At 39.9% G+C, this 15,085-nt stretch overlaps 1 protein-coding gene across 1 annotated transcript in view; it reads left to right on the forward strand.

Moving 5' to 3' along the window:
- UVRAG (UV radiation resistance associated) overlaps positions 1–15,085 on the forward strand; it is a 349,759-nt gene that overhangs the window by 309,514 nt on the left and 25,160 nt on the right. Inside the window, exon 14 of the mRNA XM_006882863.1 lies at positions 3,533–3,624. Coding sequence (XP_006882925.1) covers positions 3,533–3,624 — 92 coding nt within the window. The remainder of the gene's footprint in view (positions 1–3,532; positions 3,625–15,085) is intronic.

The following is a 15,085-nucleotide window of genomic DNA, read 5'->3' on the forward strand; positions in this document are numbered from 1 at the left end:
CAATGAGGGAGTTTTTCTTTTGCTTTTCAAGGAGAGGAGCAAATGGGGGGGAGGGGGGAGGGGTTTGTGCGGGGAGAAGGGTGCAACAATGAATGAATGAATGGAATCCCAAAATATCTGTAGATGTTCATTGAAATGAAAAATAAACAACCTAAATTTAAAAAAAAAAGGGGGGAGGAATGGATGTTGAGACCTTGTGTGATGTATTTAGTTATATTGATGGAATTTTAATGTTTTGTCACAATTTAGGAAGGATCTAGAGCTTGTTATTAGATGCCATCAAGTCAAGTATGACTCACAATGATCCTATGAACAACAGATCTGAACCCTGCCCTATCCTGTGCCATCCTCACATCTCTGACGCACTTGAACCCATGGCTGCAGTCACTGTGTTAATCCATCTCATTAAGGGTCTTCCTCTCTTTTGCCAGCCGTGTACAAAGCATGTGAGATGAAGCTTCACCATTCTTGCCTCTGAGGAGCACTCTCGTTGCACTTTTCCCAAGACATTTCTTTTGGAAGTCCGTGGGATATGCAGCACTCTTCTCCATCACCACAACTCACAGGCATCAGTTCTTTTTCTGTTATTCTTATTCATTGTCCAGCTCTCAGATCCAGATATAGGTACATTTTAAAGCCTAAGCAAATTGGGGACATGAGGGGTAATGACAATTGTCACAAATGAAGTACAAGAAAAGAATAGGACATTACATGACTCAAAAGTGTTTTTATCTACTATAATAAACATTAACTTGATTTAACAAAGTATGTGATGTGAGAAGATAAGGGAGGAGTATGTGTGAGCAGACAAAATTAAGTCTTCATATTGAATAAAATGTCAACGTGTAATGTGTTGGAGAAGAGAGAAGAGTGATATAAGAAAGTTTAATTCTCATTTTTCATAGTAGGAACATAGATGATTTCTAAAATTGGACAAGGGGAAAAATAAGGACTGTTAACCTAAGTGAGTTACTAGAAATATGAAGGTAAAGAGGGGACTACTGAGAGGGGTTGCCACTGAATAGCAAAGAACTGCTGTTTATTATGCACTTTCTAGTACCTTGGACTTTTAAATGGTGCACATATTTTAATAATAAAAATTATGTATATAATACATGGGGAAGCTCTGGGCGCCTAAGGGTAAGGAATTGTGCAGCCAGCCCAAAGGCATGCACTTCAGATCCACCAGCTGATCCACAGGAGAAAAGAATCCCCCTGGGTTGTTTACTGCCTCTGAAAACCTGGTGGAGAATCAGCTATTAGTCAGCTCCACCTCCATCGTACATAACAACAAAGACATATGGAATTCTTTTTTCTAAGTTTTATGTGTTGAAAATTGTGTGATAGCATTTCAACCTGTTATCAAGTGGTCTTAACCTTTATTTTTGTGCCTCATCAGCTCTGTGACCTTGAGCAGAATGCTTGCCTTGCTGGGTCTTAGTTTCTTCATCTGAAAATGGGAGATTGGAAAACATGAGGGGCTGTCTAAGCTTTAGTAGCCTAAGGTACTATGATAGAAATAGCAGTGCTGTGCAGCAAATGAAGAGTTAAAACCAGGGTGGAGGCCTGAAAGTCCCACATTTTCCTATTTTTGCTTAAAATAAAACTTGGAGAGACATTTTCATTGTGGTCTCTAAAAAGAATTCAACACCCACCTTCCATTGTGGGACCTGGGGCAGCCAGTTGGCTGTGTACTGCCCCGAGACACATAGCTTGATGTTAGTTCAGCATGGGGTTTTTTTATATTTAATATTTTTCAGTATGAATCACAGGTGAAATTTCCATGCCCATGTGTAAACAATTTCACTTTTTATGGAAACAATGAATTCAGGAATGCCATATTGCGATATCAGCCATTTTGTTTGTGTCAATGTATGGAAAAAAATACTTTTATATTAATACACGGAATGATGTCATTTAATATGGGGTAGATCTTATAATTCAAGGTCAGGTAATCTCAGGTGGTGATTTAGGTCACCAAGCTGGCTTTGGAAAAGCAAAAGAATGTTTTCCTCCTTGTTTCTGTGAGAAAAAAATTTTTTTTCCCTCAGACTTTAGGCTAGATGTTAGATCACGTTGTTTGTGAAGAGGATGACCTGGTTAATAACAATAACTTTGCCACCAAACCATGTCATCCTGCAGCATATGCCGCCTCATTCTGGCCTTTGGTTTCTCATCTGAAGGAAAAATTGGCTTAAACACTATTCGAGAGCCTTTTTAGCTTGTATGTTTGGTATTTCTGTTTCTCTGCTTTTTTGTATGTATTCAGACCTTTCAGGAGACCCAGCTGGATTTTGGGTTTTGCTTAAAAAGCTCAGTGTCTGTGAGTGAGCCTCTGTGCTAAATGTCATTCATGCTCAAGGAAGTAAAAGATACAAACTGATACAAATAAAAGGAAGCAACATATAGAGAGAAAATTGTTCAAAAGTTTCATTTCCATACTTTCACATTCCATGTCTCTTTGCAGTTGTAAACGAGGATACATTTAAAGTGGAGTTCTGGTGGCACAGCCGGAGCTCTCAGCCGCAGGCCTGAGGCTCCCCACCAGCCACTCCACGGGAGACGTAACGCAGCACTCTCTCCCATAAAGACCATCACCGCCTTGCAAAGCCTTTTGGACGATTCTGCTTTGTCTTATTATGAGTCAGAATCAATTCAGGGACAGTCTTTTTTGAAAAATACCTTTTTTCCAATTTTTTATTTTATTTTATTCATTTTAATGAAGCACTTTTGTTGTATTGTTTCATTTGAAAAATGCGTTTACAGAGGACAGTGTAAAGTTGTGTTATGTTTGATGGATATATGTATGAACGTTTATATACATACACACATATGCTTTACTTCTATGTTATGATCCATTAGGAAGCATGTCGTGCTCAGAGGCCATGAAAGGAGGCAAGAAACATGTAACAAGTTACCAAAGTGCATAAAAAGACAATTTTAGAAAACTAGTGTCTGGCAGAAATAAGTTACTTTTAGAGTAAGTCTAGCCTAAATACCAATAGTTTCCTCATAAAAACTCTTCAGCCATGTACTCTGGTTCTGGGAGAAGAGGGAAAGAAATTAGAGGTACGAGAGAAGTACAAGCACAGCCTTTGTCAAAAGTCACTTGTTATTTCTTTGCTTATCACACACTGACTGGGCACCAGTGCTGTCAGACACCCCTGAAAATTCAGATATTCTAGCTCAGGACAACCTCATGTGTGTTGGAGTAGACTATGCCCACAGGGTTTTCCATGTCTGATTTCCCCCTAGAAATAGCTTGTTATGTCTTTCTTCTGAGGCACCTCTGACTAGACTTGAACCTCCAAAGTAGCCAAGAACAGATCATTTGCTTTAACCTGACACTCCAGAAGACGAAGAAGCTGCTTAAGTGTCATCCCAACATTGTGGTTGTGGAGATTAAAATCATACATTCACATTTCTTCCTTCAGAACTCAAAAAATAACTTGAGTGGACACATTTTTTTTGGAAGCATCACCTAGGATCTCTGTGTGAGTTGCTTTTGATTCTATGTTTTCTTCCTTTGCAGTTAAGATATCAGCATGGACTGGGAACTCCAGACTTGAGACAAACCCTTCCTAACCTGAAAAACTTCATGGAGCATGGACTAATGGTCAGGTGGTGAGTATCTTTATCTCTGGCAACAGAAACTAGTTTTGGATAATGTTTTCTGAGAAATTTTTCCTGCCTTCCACATTGCTTCACATTTGCCTCTGTAATGAGATCTCTCAAGAAAAGAAAAGGCAGCAACATACTGTATAGTTCGAAATTCTAGTCTTGCGCAGAGGGGATGTTTACCTTAGAACTGAAGAGATATTGTTTGTTATTTGAGGATGGATTAGACTAGAAATTCTTGACTGTATTACTGAGGCAGAGTCTGTATGACAGCATTTGATCCATAGGAGAATAAGGACATAACTATAGAATAAGCATCAGGCATTTGGCTGTGAGAGTTAAGAGAAGAAAGGAGATGTGGAGAGTGTCCTGTATGATCAGGACTTAGTTTACACCAGGAGACACATGCTAGAATATTTCTTGTATTTGCTGCTGATGCCTTTTATACAGTGAGGAAAGCAAGCTGTTACTTAAGTGTTTTGACAGAATAGACAGGCCCCTTTTATAAAGCAGGAGGCAGGGAGCCTGAATGAAGCAAAGAAGACATTAGATTGATTTCCCTGACTTAAATAAAAGGAAAGCTATTGAGTTTATCCACTTAGTGATTCTTAAAGTTTGACTCCTTGGATAATGGACAGCAATTTACCTCATGTGAGTGGAAACCAGGCTTCTAGAGGTGGACAGCTAGGAGTAGAACAAACTTTTGGAAGGAGCACACTGGCTTCTGACCCAGGCAGTTTTTCTAACCTTGACTGACCAGCCACATGTGGCCAGATAATTGCTCTTCAGGAACCCAGACAGGACTAAGTCAAAAAGGCTCCAAAGGAAAGTGAGGGAGAGGGTGGATAGAGGCCAGAAGTGTTACCCCCAGCTCATGTTCCTTCACTGGACAGGGAAAAAGATGCTCCCTGTATTCTTATCTGAGGGGTTAGAATCCCACTGTACTTACAGTCTCCTGCATGACTATTTTGCTTTCCTTGATTTATGAATCTTAGGTGGTGATTTCACAGCTTTATTGTATTGGATCGTCCTATCTCTGAACCGTAGTATTGCTGTTTTCTTCTTTTGGGTTCTTTTTTTTTTTTTTTTAAATATACCTCGCTTTAGTTTTATCATTTTCTTCATAAAGGCTTTCCACATCTTTTCTTAGATACTTAGTCTAAATCTAATTGACTTGAATTGTTGTTGGATAGGATTTAGGAATACCATTGATTTTTGTGTTTTGAGTTTACGTCCTACAATCTTACTAGTCATATTAGTTATGGAATTTTGTCTTAGATCCTTGTGGATTTTCTGTGTGGGCAACTTGAACCACATTTTATTATCTTATTAGCAATAATAGTGGAAATCCTTGTCATGATCCTAACTTTATAGAGAATGCTTCCCCACATTTTATTGAAGGTTTTGGTAAATATTCTTTGTCAGAGAAAGAAAATGTCTATTCTCTACTTACTACGAGTACTTTTTTAATCATTAGTGTCTTTTGACTTTTATCAAATGCTTATTCTATATTTACTGATATAATAGTATAATTTTTTTTCTCCATTAATATGTTCATGTGTTAATTTTAATAAAATATCTAATGTTAAATTACCTTTGTCTCCTGAGATGAACGTCACTTATTATTGTTGTTATGTGCTCTTGAGTCAACTGTGACACATAGCAACCCTGTGAACAATGGATCTGAGTGCTGCCTTATCCTGTGCTGTCCTCATCATCTCTAGTGTACCTGAACCCATTTTTACAGTCAGGCTGTCAATCCATCTTGTTGAGGGTTTCCCTTTCTTAAATTGAACCTCCACATTTCCAAATATGGTATCTTTTCCCAAGGACTGACTTCTCCTAACACCATGCTCAAAATATGTATGATGAAGCTTCGAGAAAGGAGCACCCTGGTTGCAGTTCATCCAAGACATATTTATTAGTTCTGTTGGCATTCCCTGGGATATTCAGTACTCTTCTCCAGAACCACAACTCATTCTTCTACCACCCTTAGTCCAGTGTTCAGATACATAGCAAGTAATTGAAAACTTGGCTTAGTCATTATATATTAATGATTTAATTTGCACATTTTTTTAAAGAATGCCTCATCTAAGAACCAAAACTGGCCTACAGTTTTCATCCCCCTCATATACTTTGTCTTATTTGGGTCATAAAATAAATTGACCATTTTCTCCTGCTGTTCTTTGGAACAAGAAGCCCTGGTGACTCTGGTTTAGGTATTTGGCTGCTAAACAAGAGATAGGCAGTTCAAGTCTGAGCTTTTCACAAGAAAGTTGCATCAGTATGCCCCCATTGAAGATTGCATTCTGTGCACACTCCTGTAGGGTTACAGTGAGTGAGAATGAATTGTTGGCAGTAAGTTTTCTTTTTCAGGTAAGTCTCTGGGACAGATGGTGTGATGTAGAAATGGTATCTTAAAGTCTGTTGGAACTTACCAGAAGCCATGAATATATAATACAAGAGGGAGCTCTGGGGGCTGCCACTGTTGTAACAGGAAAAATATAGATTCTTAGCTGCATGTTGATTTCTATGATGCTATGGGTCTATTTATGTTTTGTTTTGACAATCTCTCATTAATTCAGTCCAGTTTTATTTCAGTTCCATCAGCCTGCTGAAATTCCTTTTATCTACCTACTCTGTTGCCAAACCTAAAGGTCTTGTTCCTGCCCTTATCCTGCCCCACATCTTGGCAGCATTTTGCTGTGATGGCCAATCTTTCCTTCTGGAAATAATCTTCTCTCTCATCTTCAATGTGCTGCCTCTCTCGGTTGTTCCCTTCTAGCTATTTCCTTTGTTTTAGTTGTTCCTCTTCTTGTACTTGATCTTTCAGTATTAGATGGAATTCTCCATGGTCCAATCTTAGACCCTTTTCTCATTGTCACTCTCCATTCAGTTTGAGGATGTCCCATTTGGGATTAAGGTACTCCTGGCCCAAACCATAGTAATTTTCAGTCGCCTCATATGCATATGAAAGTTGAGCAGTGAATAATGAAGACTGATGAAGAGTTGACACCTTGGACTTGGGATGTTGGAAAAAAATGTTGAATATACATGGACCGCCAAACGAAGAAACAAATCTGCTTTGGAAGAAGTACCACCAGAATGCTCCTTACAAGTGGTGATGGCAGGACTTCACCTGACACACTTTGCATGTTGCCAAGTGGGGCAGGTCTCTGAAGGAAAATATCATGAAAATGGAAGACCCTCCTAAGATGACTTGGCACATTGACTCCCTGAATGGGCTTACAAGCACAGCAGTGATTGTGAGTGTGGTGCAGGACTGGGCAGTGTATTTGTTCTCTCATTCACAGGCCGTGTGAGCCAGAACTCATTCTAAAGCTCATAGCAGCACTCTATTCCATGATTTCATCTCTTCCTATAGTTTTAAAAAATATCTATATGCTTATGGCTTCCAAGGTGATATTTTCAGCACAAATCCATCCTGCAAACTCTGAGTAGCCATAGGAAGTTTTCACTTGGAGAGGCAAAGACACTTCACCCTCAGTGTATCTAAAATTGTTCTCTACCAGTTTTTCTTTCAGTAAGTGGTACCCTGTCTTTCTAATTGATTGAGTCAGGAACTAGGGAATCAAGTTGGTGTGCTGCTGTTTACTCCCAGCTATTCCAGTCTCATTCATCAGCCAATCCTGCCATCTCTACCTGTAAAAAATTCCTATCAAATCTGACCACATCTCACCACCTCTGCTGCCACCAACCTGGTCTTAAGTCTTGCCTGGCACAGTTCACTCTTCACAATAGCCAGAGTGAGTGTCTTGGTTTTTTTTAAACGGACATAGCAAAGTAGGATTTCTTTTTCTCATTTTGAACTTTTCTGTTTAATTTATAATTGCATGCATATGTAGCAAAGACTGACAGTTATCCTCTAGTATTTATTTCCCCCTTTTTCTGCCCTCCGCCCATTTTTAACAAGGCTCTTGGCAAACCAGCCAGGAGCTGTATTCCCCAGCCTTTCTAACGAAAGCCAAACCCATTGCTGTAGAGTCAGTTATGACTCATAGCAACCTTCTCTCAGGTTTCCAAAGCTGTAAATCTTTACAGGAGAAGACTGTCCATCTTTCTCCCACATAGTAACTAGTAGATTCAGACCAACAACCTTATGATGAGCAGTCGACATGTTACTTAGTACTCTCTCGGGGCTCCTTCTCCTGTAACTACCTGAGGCCATGTGACCAAATTCTTGTAAGGAAAAGTGAACAGAAACAGGGTTTCAGTTACCTTAGTATTTCCTTATAGTAGAAATTGCTTGCCCTGTACCTCTTGGCTTTCCTCCCTGCCAACAGGCAGAACTTTGGCCACCTTTGGATGCATATATACATGAAGATTGAGTGTAGAGAATAGATATTATAGAGCTGAACCAGCATAACTCTTCCTCAGCTCCTCAAAGACTGTCACCTTGGAGAGAAAGAAACACCCATTTTTATGAGCCCTTTATTTTGGGATCTCCTTTTCTTGTGATTGAGTGAACATTTAAAGAGCAAATTGGTTTTCCATTTAGCCTTTCAGGCACACTTAGTTTTATGAAATGCATTACAGTACACAGTGTAACTGTGTTCTTCCTAATTCTTCCCAGTGAGTCTCACATCCGTTCATCTTTCTGTCCTGCCCTCCCTGCCTTCTGAGCTTTATCCCTGGGCTGTTGCTGCCCTTTTGATCCTGTGTGGTTTATTGTTCTGAGGAATGCATACCTCCCTGTGAATTGTGCATCTTACAGGCCTGACTGCTGTTTGACTAAAAGTTAAGCAGAGGAATGAGTCTTGTTCCAGGCTCAAAGGATGAAAGCAGACCACAATCTCAAGAGTTCTCTCAGTCTCTAACAGATGTAGTATTTTTAAATGTAACTAACTGTATCTTAACCACTCGCTGGTATCAGTGACTATCAACAAGTCTTAGTTCCTTACCTTGGACTGTTTGACTCCTTCCTCTCCCCACATCCCCTCTGATACCGCTCTTCCCGACTCTCCTGTACAGTAGCTATACTGGCCTCCGTTTTCTTACATGAGAAGCTCTTTCCTGTCACCAAGTCACCAACACTCATTGTCCCCTTGTCTAGAATGTGCTTTTTCCTGCTGCTCCTCTCCCAACTACTTTCCTGTCCCAGCCCCTCCAGGAGAACAGTTTAAGAAAGGACGCAACAGCCTTATAGATAAACACACACTCTTCGCTAGAATACAGGCTCATCTTAGAACCAGAGAATCCCAGTGCCTGGAGCTTATGCAGTTTGAGAGCTCTGTTCAAGAACAAGAATACAAAGTTACAAAAGCAAAATCAGATCTAGAATATTCAAGATAAGACAAAATCACAACAGATTACTGCATTTTCAGAAATTAAGTCTCTCTACTCTGAAATTCTTTTAGACCATTTACCAAAAAGCTGTAACGGAAGTGCTTCCCGATGACCTTTCACCTCGTCGAATCTAGGGCTCCCATTTTCACTAGGCAGCAGTTCTGAGATGAAATGATTTTCCAAGTATGGTCACGAATCTGTAACACCTACTACAACAACAAACAAAGCAAAGGTCTAGATCTCTTGCATCTGATACTGTTGTTAAGTACCATCAAGTTGTAAAAGACCCATAGTGACTCCGTAAACAAAAGACCTGATATAGTAAATCCTATAAATCCAAACACATTTACACACTGTCCCTGTGTGCCACCTATGTCACATACTTTAACTAACACAGTGACTGAACAGTACGATACCACTCCCTGGTGCACTAATGAAAAGTAAGCAACTAAGGTAAATGCACAGCACTGCAAAATGAATGCTGCATAAAGGCCCCAAGTAAAGACCACTGCAGGAAGCCAGGCCAGAAGTTCCAAATCTAAACAAAACCAGAGTGAGCACTTTTAACCTTGAAAGAAATCTGAGAATTTCCAACCGCAACTAGAGATTGAGGAGTTATCCCTGGTCTGTGCTCCTTAGGGCAAAGGGTAAGAAAACCAGAGTTCCTAAGGGAGGCTCTTACATCTTTTGTAAAAGAAAACATTTCCATTTCCTGTGTGTGTGGTTGTTACCATTCACAGGTTGGTCCCAGTGGAAGCAGATTACTGTGTGTTCTTTTGGTGTGGAGGATTTCAAACTGGCCGAGGATCAGTGCATGCACTGAATTCCTCCTTATGGTAAGCTTCAAAGCTGTGACAGTTTGTTTGCTTTGTTTTGTTTTTAACAAAAGGCTCTGTGTTAGGAATTATCTTAATGAGGTGATATGTGCTTGCACATTACAAACTTCTTAGCTAATGTCAGATACATCTACCTGCTTAATCCAAAATCTAATCTCTTTTCCTCATGGACATTCACAGGGCCAAGTCCTCAGCGTTTCGTGCCAACTCTTTCCCAAAATAAAATCCCATTCTCTCTTCCTAGGATGGCTAGCCTAGTTGTAATTGCCAAGCAGCACAATTCTGAAAAGCAGAATGTCACTCCGAAGCTATACTCCTGAATACCTTGGATACAAGCCACCTGAATGCCATTTAAGCAGTCCGTTTTTCTTTCTTTTACTACTGACTACAAAGTGGTCCAAGACTCCAGTTGACACGAACACACAGCTGATGCTGGTGCTGACTTACAGTCAGGGAAGAATGTGCATGCAAGCTGCTGCTTGATGGCTGCCAGTGAGATGATAAGTTTAGAATCCAATTGAAGAGATTAAGTGCTTTGATTCCTATGAACAGGCTGTGTGATGGGTGCCGAACAGCCAAGTCCTGGGGCGGGACCTCAGTTATATCCCCCCACCACTCTCCCACTCCTCACCACTAACCCCCAGATTTCCCATACTCATCTCTGACCTTCGTTTGTTTCTCAGACAAGTTCACACTTACTCAGCGTAGCCTATTCCCGCCTCTGCTCCTGGACATCTCTTGCTTTCACATCAAGATCCAGCTCATATTCTACTCATTCATTCAGTCACTCACTCATGCTGCAGACATAATAGTGGACACAGAGATAAAACATGTATCCCCTCAGTGCCTTCAGCCCCCTTCTCCCACATGTCTCACTCAATAGATTCTCAAGCAGCTTAGGACTGGGAACATTGAAGGCATCCATGTGATCTTAGCCTGTTAAATGCTTGACAAGTGATAAACATGTGAATGAATGAATAAACCTATTCTGTTCATAGAATATGCTCCTTAAAGGGATTAAGATAAAATACAAAATAGAAAGATAGAAATGCTTTAAGAAAGAGAAATCATGAAAAATTCATAGGAAAGCCTACTTCTTATGTGGGATAGAGGTCAGACTTTGATAACCCTTCATTCACCAGAAAGATAATGTTTGATCAAATCTGGATCTTAAGAATTGAAGTATGTGAAGAATGAGAGATAAGATAGAATAGGCTGAGGAAAGAGTTGCCCAAAAGTAAGGCAGCATAATATTTAAATGGAAAAATATAGATTATGAATTTGCAAGTATACTCCACGACTGACTTTGTGATTAAAGACAAGTTTCCCTTTCAACCTCAATCCATTTATGAATAAAATTAGCATAATAGTGTCTATCTGATAGACTTGTGTAAAAAGATCAAGGACCACATGGAGACAGCCATATCTGACCTTTACCTACTTCACAAAGGGAAACTGTCCCCGTCAGCAACATAAAACCAATTCCCATGATCTCAAGCATGGCCCCCACACTACTCACCTCTTTCTATTCATCCTGACACTAATCTTACTGCTTTACTGGGTTCAAAAATCCAATGTCATAGCTCACAGAATCATTGTGAAGGTCAAAAGGTTATAATCCATGTTAGTAGCAGAATATAGTCAGGACATCTTCTGAAATGTGCTCACAGGATCCTCAGCCTGGAGGCTCATGGCTTTACGCCAGTGTGACAGAGCTCTCAGTCCTGCCAGTTACGGCCCTGCCATCGCCACCAGTCTTCCAACAAACTTGGAGAAAAGGCGCTTAGCTCCATTCCATGGCATAGCAGTTCCAAAGTCCCAGCTCATGTCAGGTCTCCAGTTCTCTGCCTCACGTCAGGTCTCTTGGGTCCCAGAAAACTACATTATCTTACTACTTCTTTGCTGGCAGGGAAAATCCTCCTAGTCTGTTGGTAGATGTGCTCAATTTAGTGAATAGGCTAACATGCCCTATTTGTATATTCCCACCCGTTCATATAACAAAGTCAAATTCAGTGGCTAGGAAAGCCATTTTGAACACCCTTAACGCCCCAACTTACCATAAGGATTCAACATGTGACATAGTTATCAGACTGCCTAGCACACAGTGGCACTAGTTTTGATGTCCATTGTTAATAAATGTATATCACTCACCCACAGTTAGAAATTATGAATAATAAAAATCTCTTATTGTCAAAACTTCCCATATTTTTATGTACGCTTGTAACAACCCTGTGAAGGAAGCAGGACAAAGATGGCAATCCCTAGTTTTCAGATTAGCAGAAAAAGTCTTAGAAACATGAAGTCACTTGCCATGATCACATGGTAGTAAGGGATGGAACTGAGACCAGAAATCCTGATTATCTGACTAGAGTCACATGTTCTTTTTACCATCCCATGTCACCCCTTACTAGTAGTGGTCTGTGCTTTGGTTAGCCCCTTATTGAAATCACTGTATTAGTTCATCTCATTAAAGATCTTCCTCTTCTTGCTGATCCTCCACTTTTCCAAGCATGGTATCCTTTTCCAGAGACTGACTTCTGAGAATGTGCCCTAGATAGAGCAGACAAAGTCTCACCATCCTTGCTTCTAAGAGGCATGCTAGCTGTACCTTCTTCCAAGAAAGATTTGTTTGTTCTTTTGGCAGTCCATGGTATGTTTACCACCACCACCACAATTCAAAGGCATCATTTCCTCTTTTATCTTTCTTACTCATTGTCCAAGTTTTACATGTGTATGAAGCATCAAAAATTCCATGGCTTGAGTCAGGCACACATCAGTCTTCAAAGTAATGTTGCTCTTTAGCACTTTGGTTCTTTGCAGTAGCTTTTCCCAATGCAAGACATTGTGTGATTTCTTGACTGATCCTTTCATGGGTGTTGATGGTGGATCCAAATAAAATTAAATCCTTGACAACATCAAAAGTCATTTAAAAAAGACATGGGGAAAAAAAGCTCAAAATGGATGTGAGAAAATACTCTGCAACTTACTCTAACATAGAGTCCCTAAAGTGAAAGGAAGAAATTATGAAATAAGAGAGCTGAATAGAAATTTCAGAGGGCAATTTGAGAAGACAAACAATGTAATATGTAATAATGTAATAATGAAATATGCAAATACCTAGAGTTGAAGAACAAAAAGGAAGAACATACTTGGCATTTCTTAAATCAAAAGAACTAAAGAGAAGATTTAAGCCTCAAGTTGCAAGGCTGAAGGATTCTATGGGCAAAATATTAAAGATGGAAGGAATACATAGTCACTGTATCAAAAATATTTGTTGATACTCAACCACTTTATAAAGTTACATATGAAAAAGAAACAGTAATGCTGAAAGAAGATCCAAGTTGCACTGAAAACATTGGCCAAAAATAAGGCTTTAGGGAGTGAGGGACTGTTAGTTAAGGTGTTAACAATAGTTGCAGCCTCGACTCATTCATCTATGCTGAGATACTTGGAAGAAAGTTGGCTACTTGGTCAACCAACTGGAAGAGATGTCCTTTGTGCCTGCTCTGAGAAAAAGGTGATCCCACAGAATGCCTGTGTTTCTGTCCCACCAATATTGTGTCACCTACCACCTTCCACAGATTTATCCCTCAAAGTCAAATCCAGAGCTGGAAGATCACCTCAAGTCTATTTAACTCACAAATGGAAGTAAACTAAGAATGGTAACCCTGAGAGAAATACAACTAGTTATGTTTCAGCCCCACTGGAAGGAAGATGGGTAAGTGGCCTAAAAAAATGTTTGCCCCTAGTGTTTGTTCTCCTTGGATTTCATGTTCCTTTTCATGGTAAAAGTTGCATTTTTAAGGCCATTTGTCCTGTTTATTACTTTTTTATTGTCAACTTACTTTTTCCCCAATTATAAAGCTTATGTCTTACCACCTCATGCAAGACTGTATGATACAGTAAAAAGAGCACTCAGTTTGGGAATCAGAAAATAGGCGGTCCCAATTTCAGCTTTGTCACTTAGTTTTTGTAGATTGTTATGAATTATCAGTTTTTTAAATGGAGTTAATACCAGCAGCCCTTTTCCTTAAGCATAGTTGTGTGGAACAGATGAGATAATGTCTGCCTCAGTGTCGTGTAAACTAAAAAGCACCGTTACCCATTTCACAAGTTGTTAAGTGTCGTCTCTGCGTTTAACTGTACAGGAGACCAAGGAACATTCAGAAGTGTAAGTTTTGCCCTGGCCTTTGCTTAGTTGACAGCTCTTTAGTTTATAATCTAAATGACTAGATGAGGCACATTAGATATTGTGATAATAAGTTGCAAAAAATATTGTTCACTTTGCTGTCATGTGCGACTGAGACCTGCATCCGGACTTTAGTGAGAAGTCTGCTGCAGTGATGGGATTTAAATGTATTTGATGTTCTTGGGACCCAGGTGAGATATTTTTAAAGAAACTCAGTGATCCTAGACCACTAGGTTAGACCTCTCAGGAAAAGTGTCCTCTACTTGTGCTCAGATATTTCTCCAGACTCCTTCTAGTTTTTAATGATGTGACCTTAAGAGAAGTGTAATTACTACTGCATAACAAAAAGACTGTAAGTGGGGGGGCCTTAAAGAACAAAAAGTGTTTCCTCACAGTTCTGGTGGCTACAAATCCAAATCAGGATGTGAACTTTGTTGATTTCCTCCTTGGTAGCTCCCTGTTGGCACCTTCACATGGCTCGTGTCTTCACCCCTGTGTATGGACGTTTCTCTCTGTTCCTTATTGATTCTGGTCAATATATAACCCAGAAGTGATCAGGCTAAGGTATACCCTACATGCTGAAGCTCCATCTGACATACTTTGGACATGTTGCAAGGAGGGACCAGTCCTTAGAGAGAGACATCATGCTTGGGAGAGTGGAGGGACAGCATAAGAGAGGACTTTAATGAAATCAATTGATTCAGTGACTGGGGAAATAGGGGTGGGTGTTTTGGAGACAGTAAGATTGGCACAGGATAGAGCAAGGTATAGGGCTATTGTACATAGGGTCAGTGGCACATAGCAGCAAACAACAACATTAACAAAACAAAACATTATTTCAAAACAGGATCATATTTCCAGGTACAAGTGCCAGATTTCAGCACACGTCTTTGAGAGAGACAATCCAATGTGGAGCAAGAAGTGGTGGCTTTCTATACGGGCATCTCACTATAGTGGGGAACTCTCTAGGTTGTGTGTCTGCTGCCCAGATTCTGTCCTAGACATCTTTCCTTTTATAAATAGAATGAAGCTCAACAGTTTGTTTGAGGGTTGTTTTTTTTTTATTAAGTATGTGAGAACTTGACACATTTTAGGAAAAAGTTTTCTTCATCAACTGAGAATAATGAAAATCTCA

Source organism: Elephantulus edwardii, unplaced genomic scaffold (assembly GCF_000299155.1).
Source record: "Elephantulus edwardii isolate Elephantulus edwardi_28Jun2011 unplaced genomic scaffold, EleEdw1.0 scaffold00025, whole genome shotgun sequence".
Classification (NCBI taxonomy): Eukaryota; Metazoa; Chordata; class Mammalia; order Macroscelidea; family Macroscelididae; genus Elephantulus; species Elephantulus edwardii.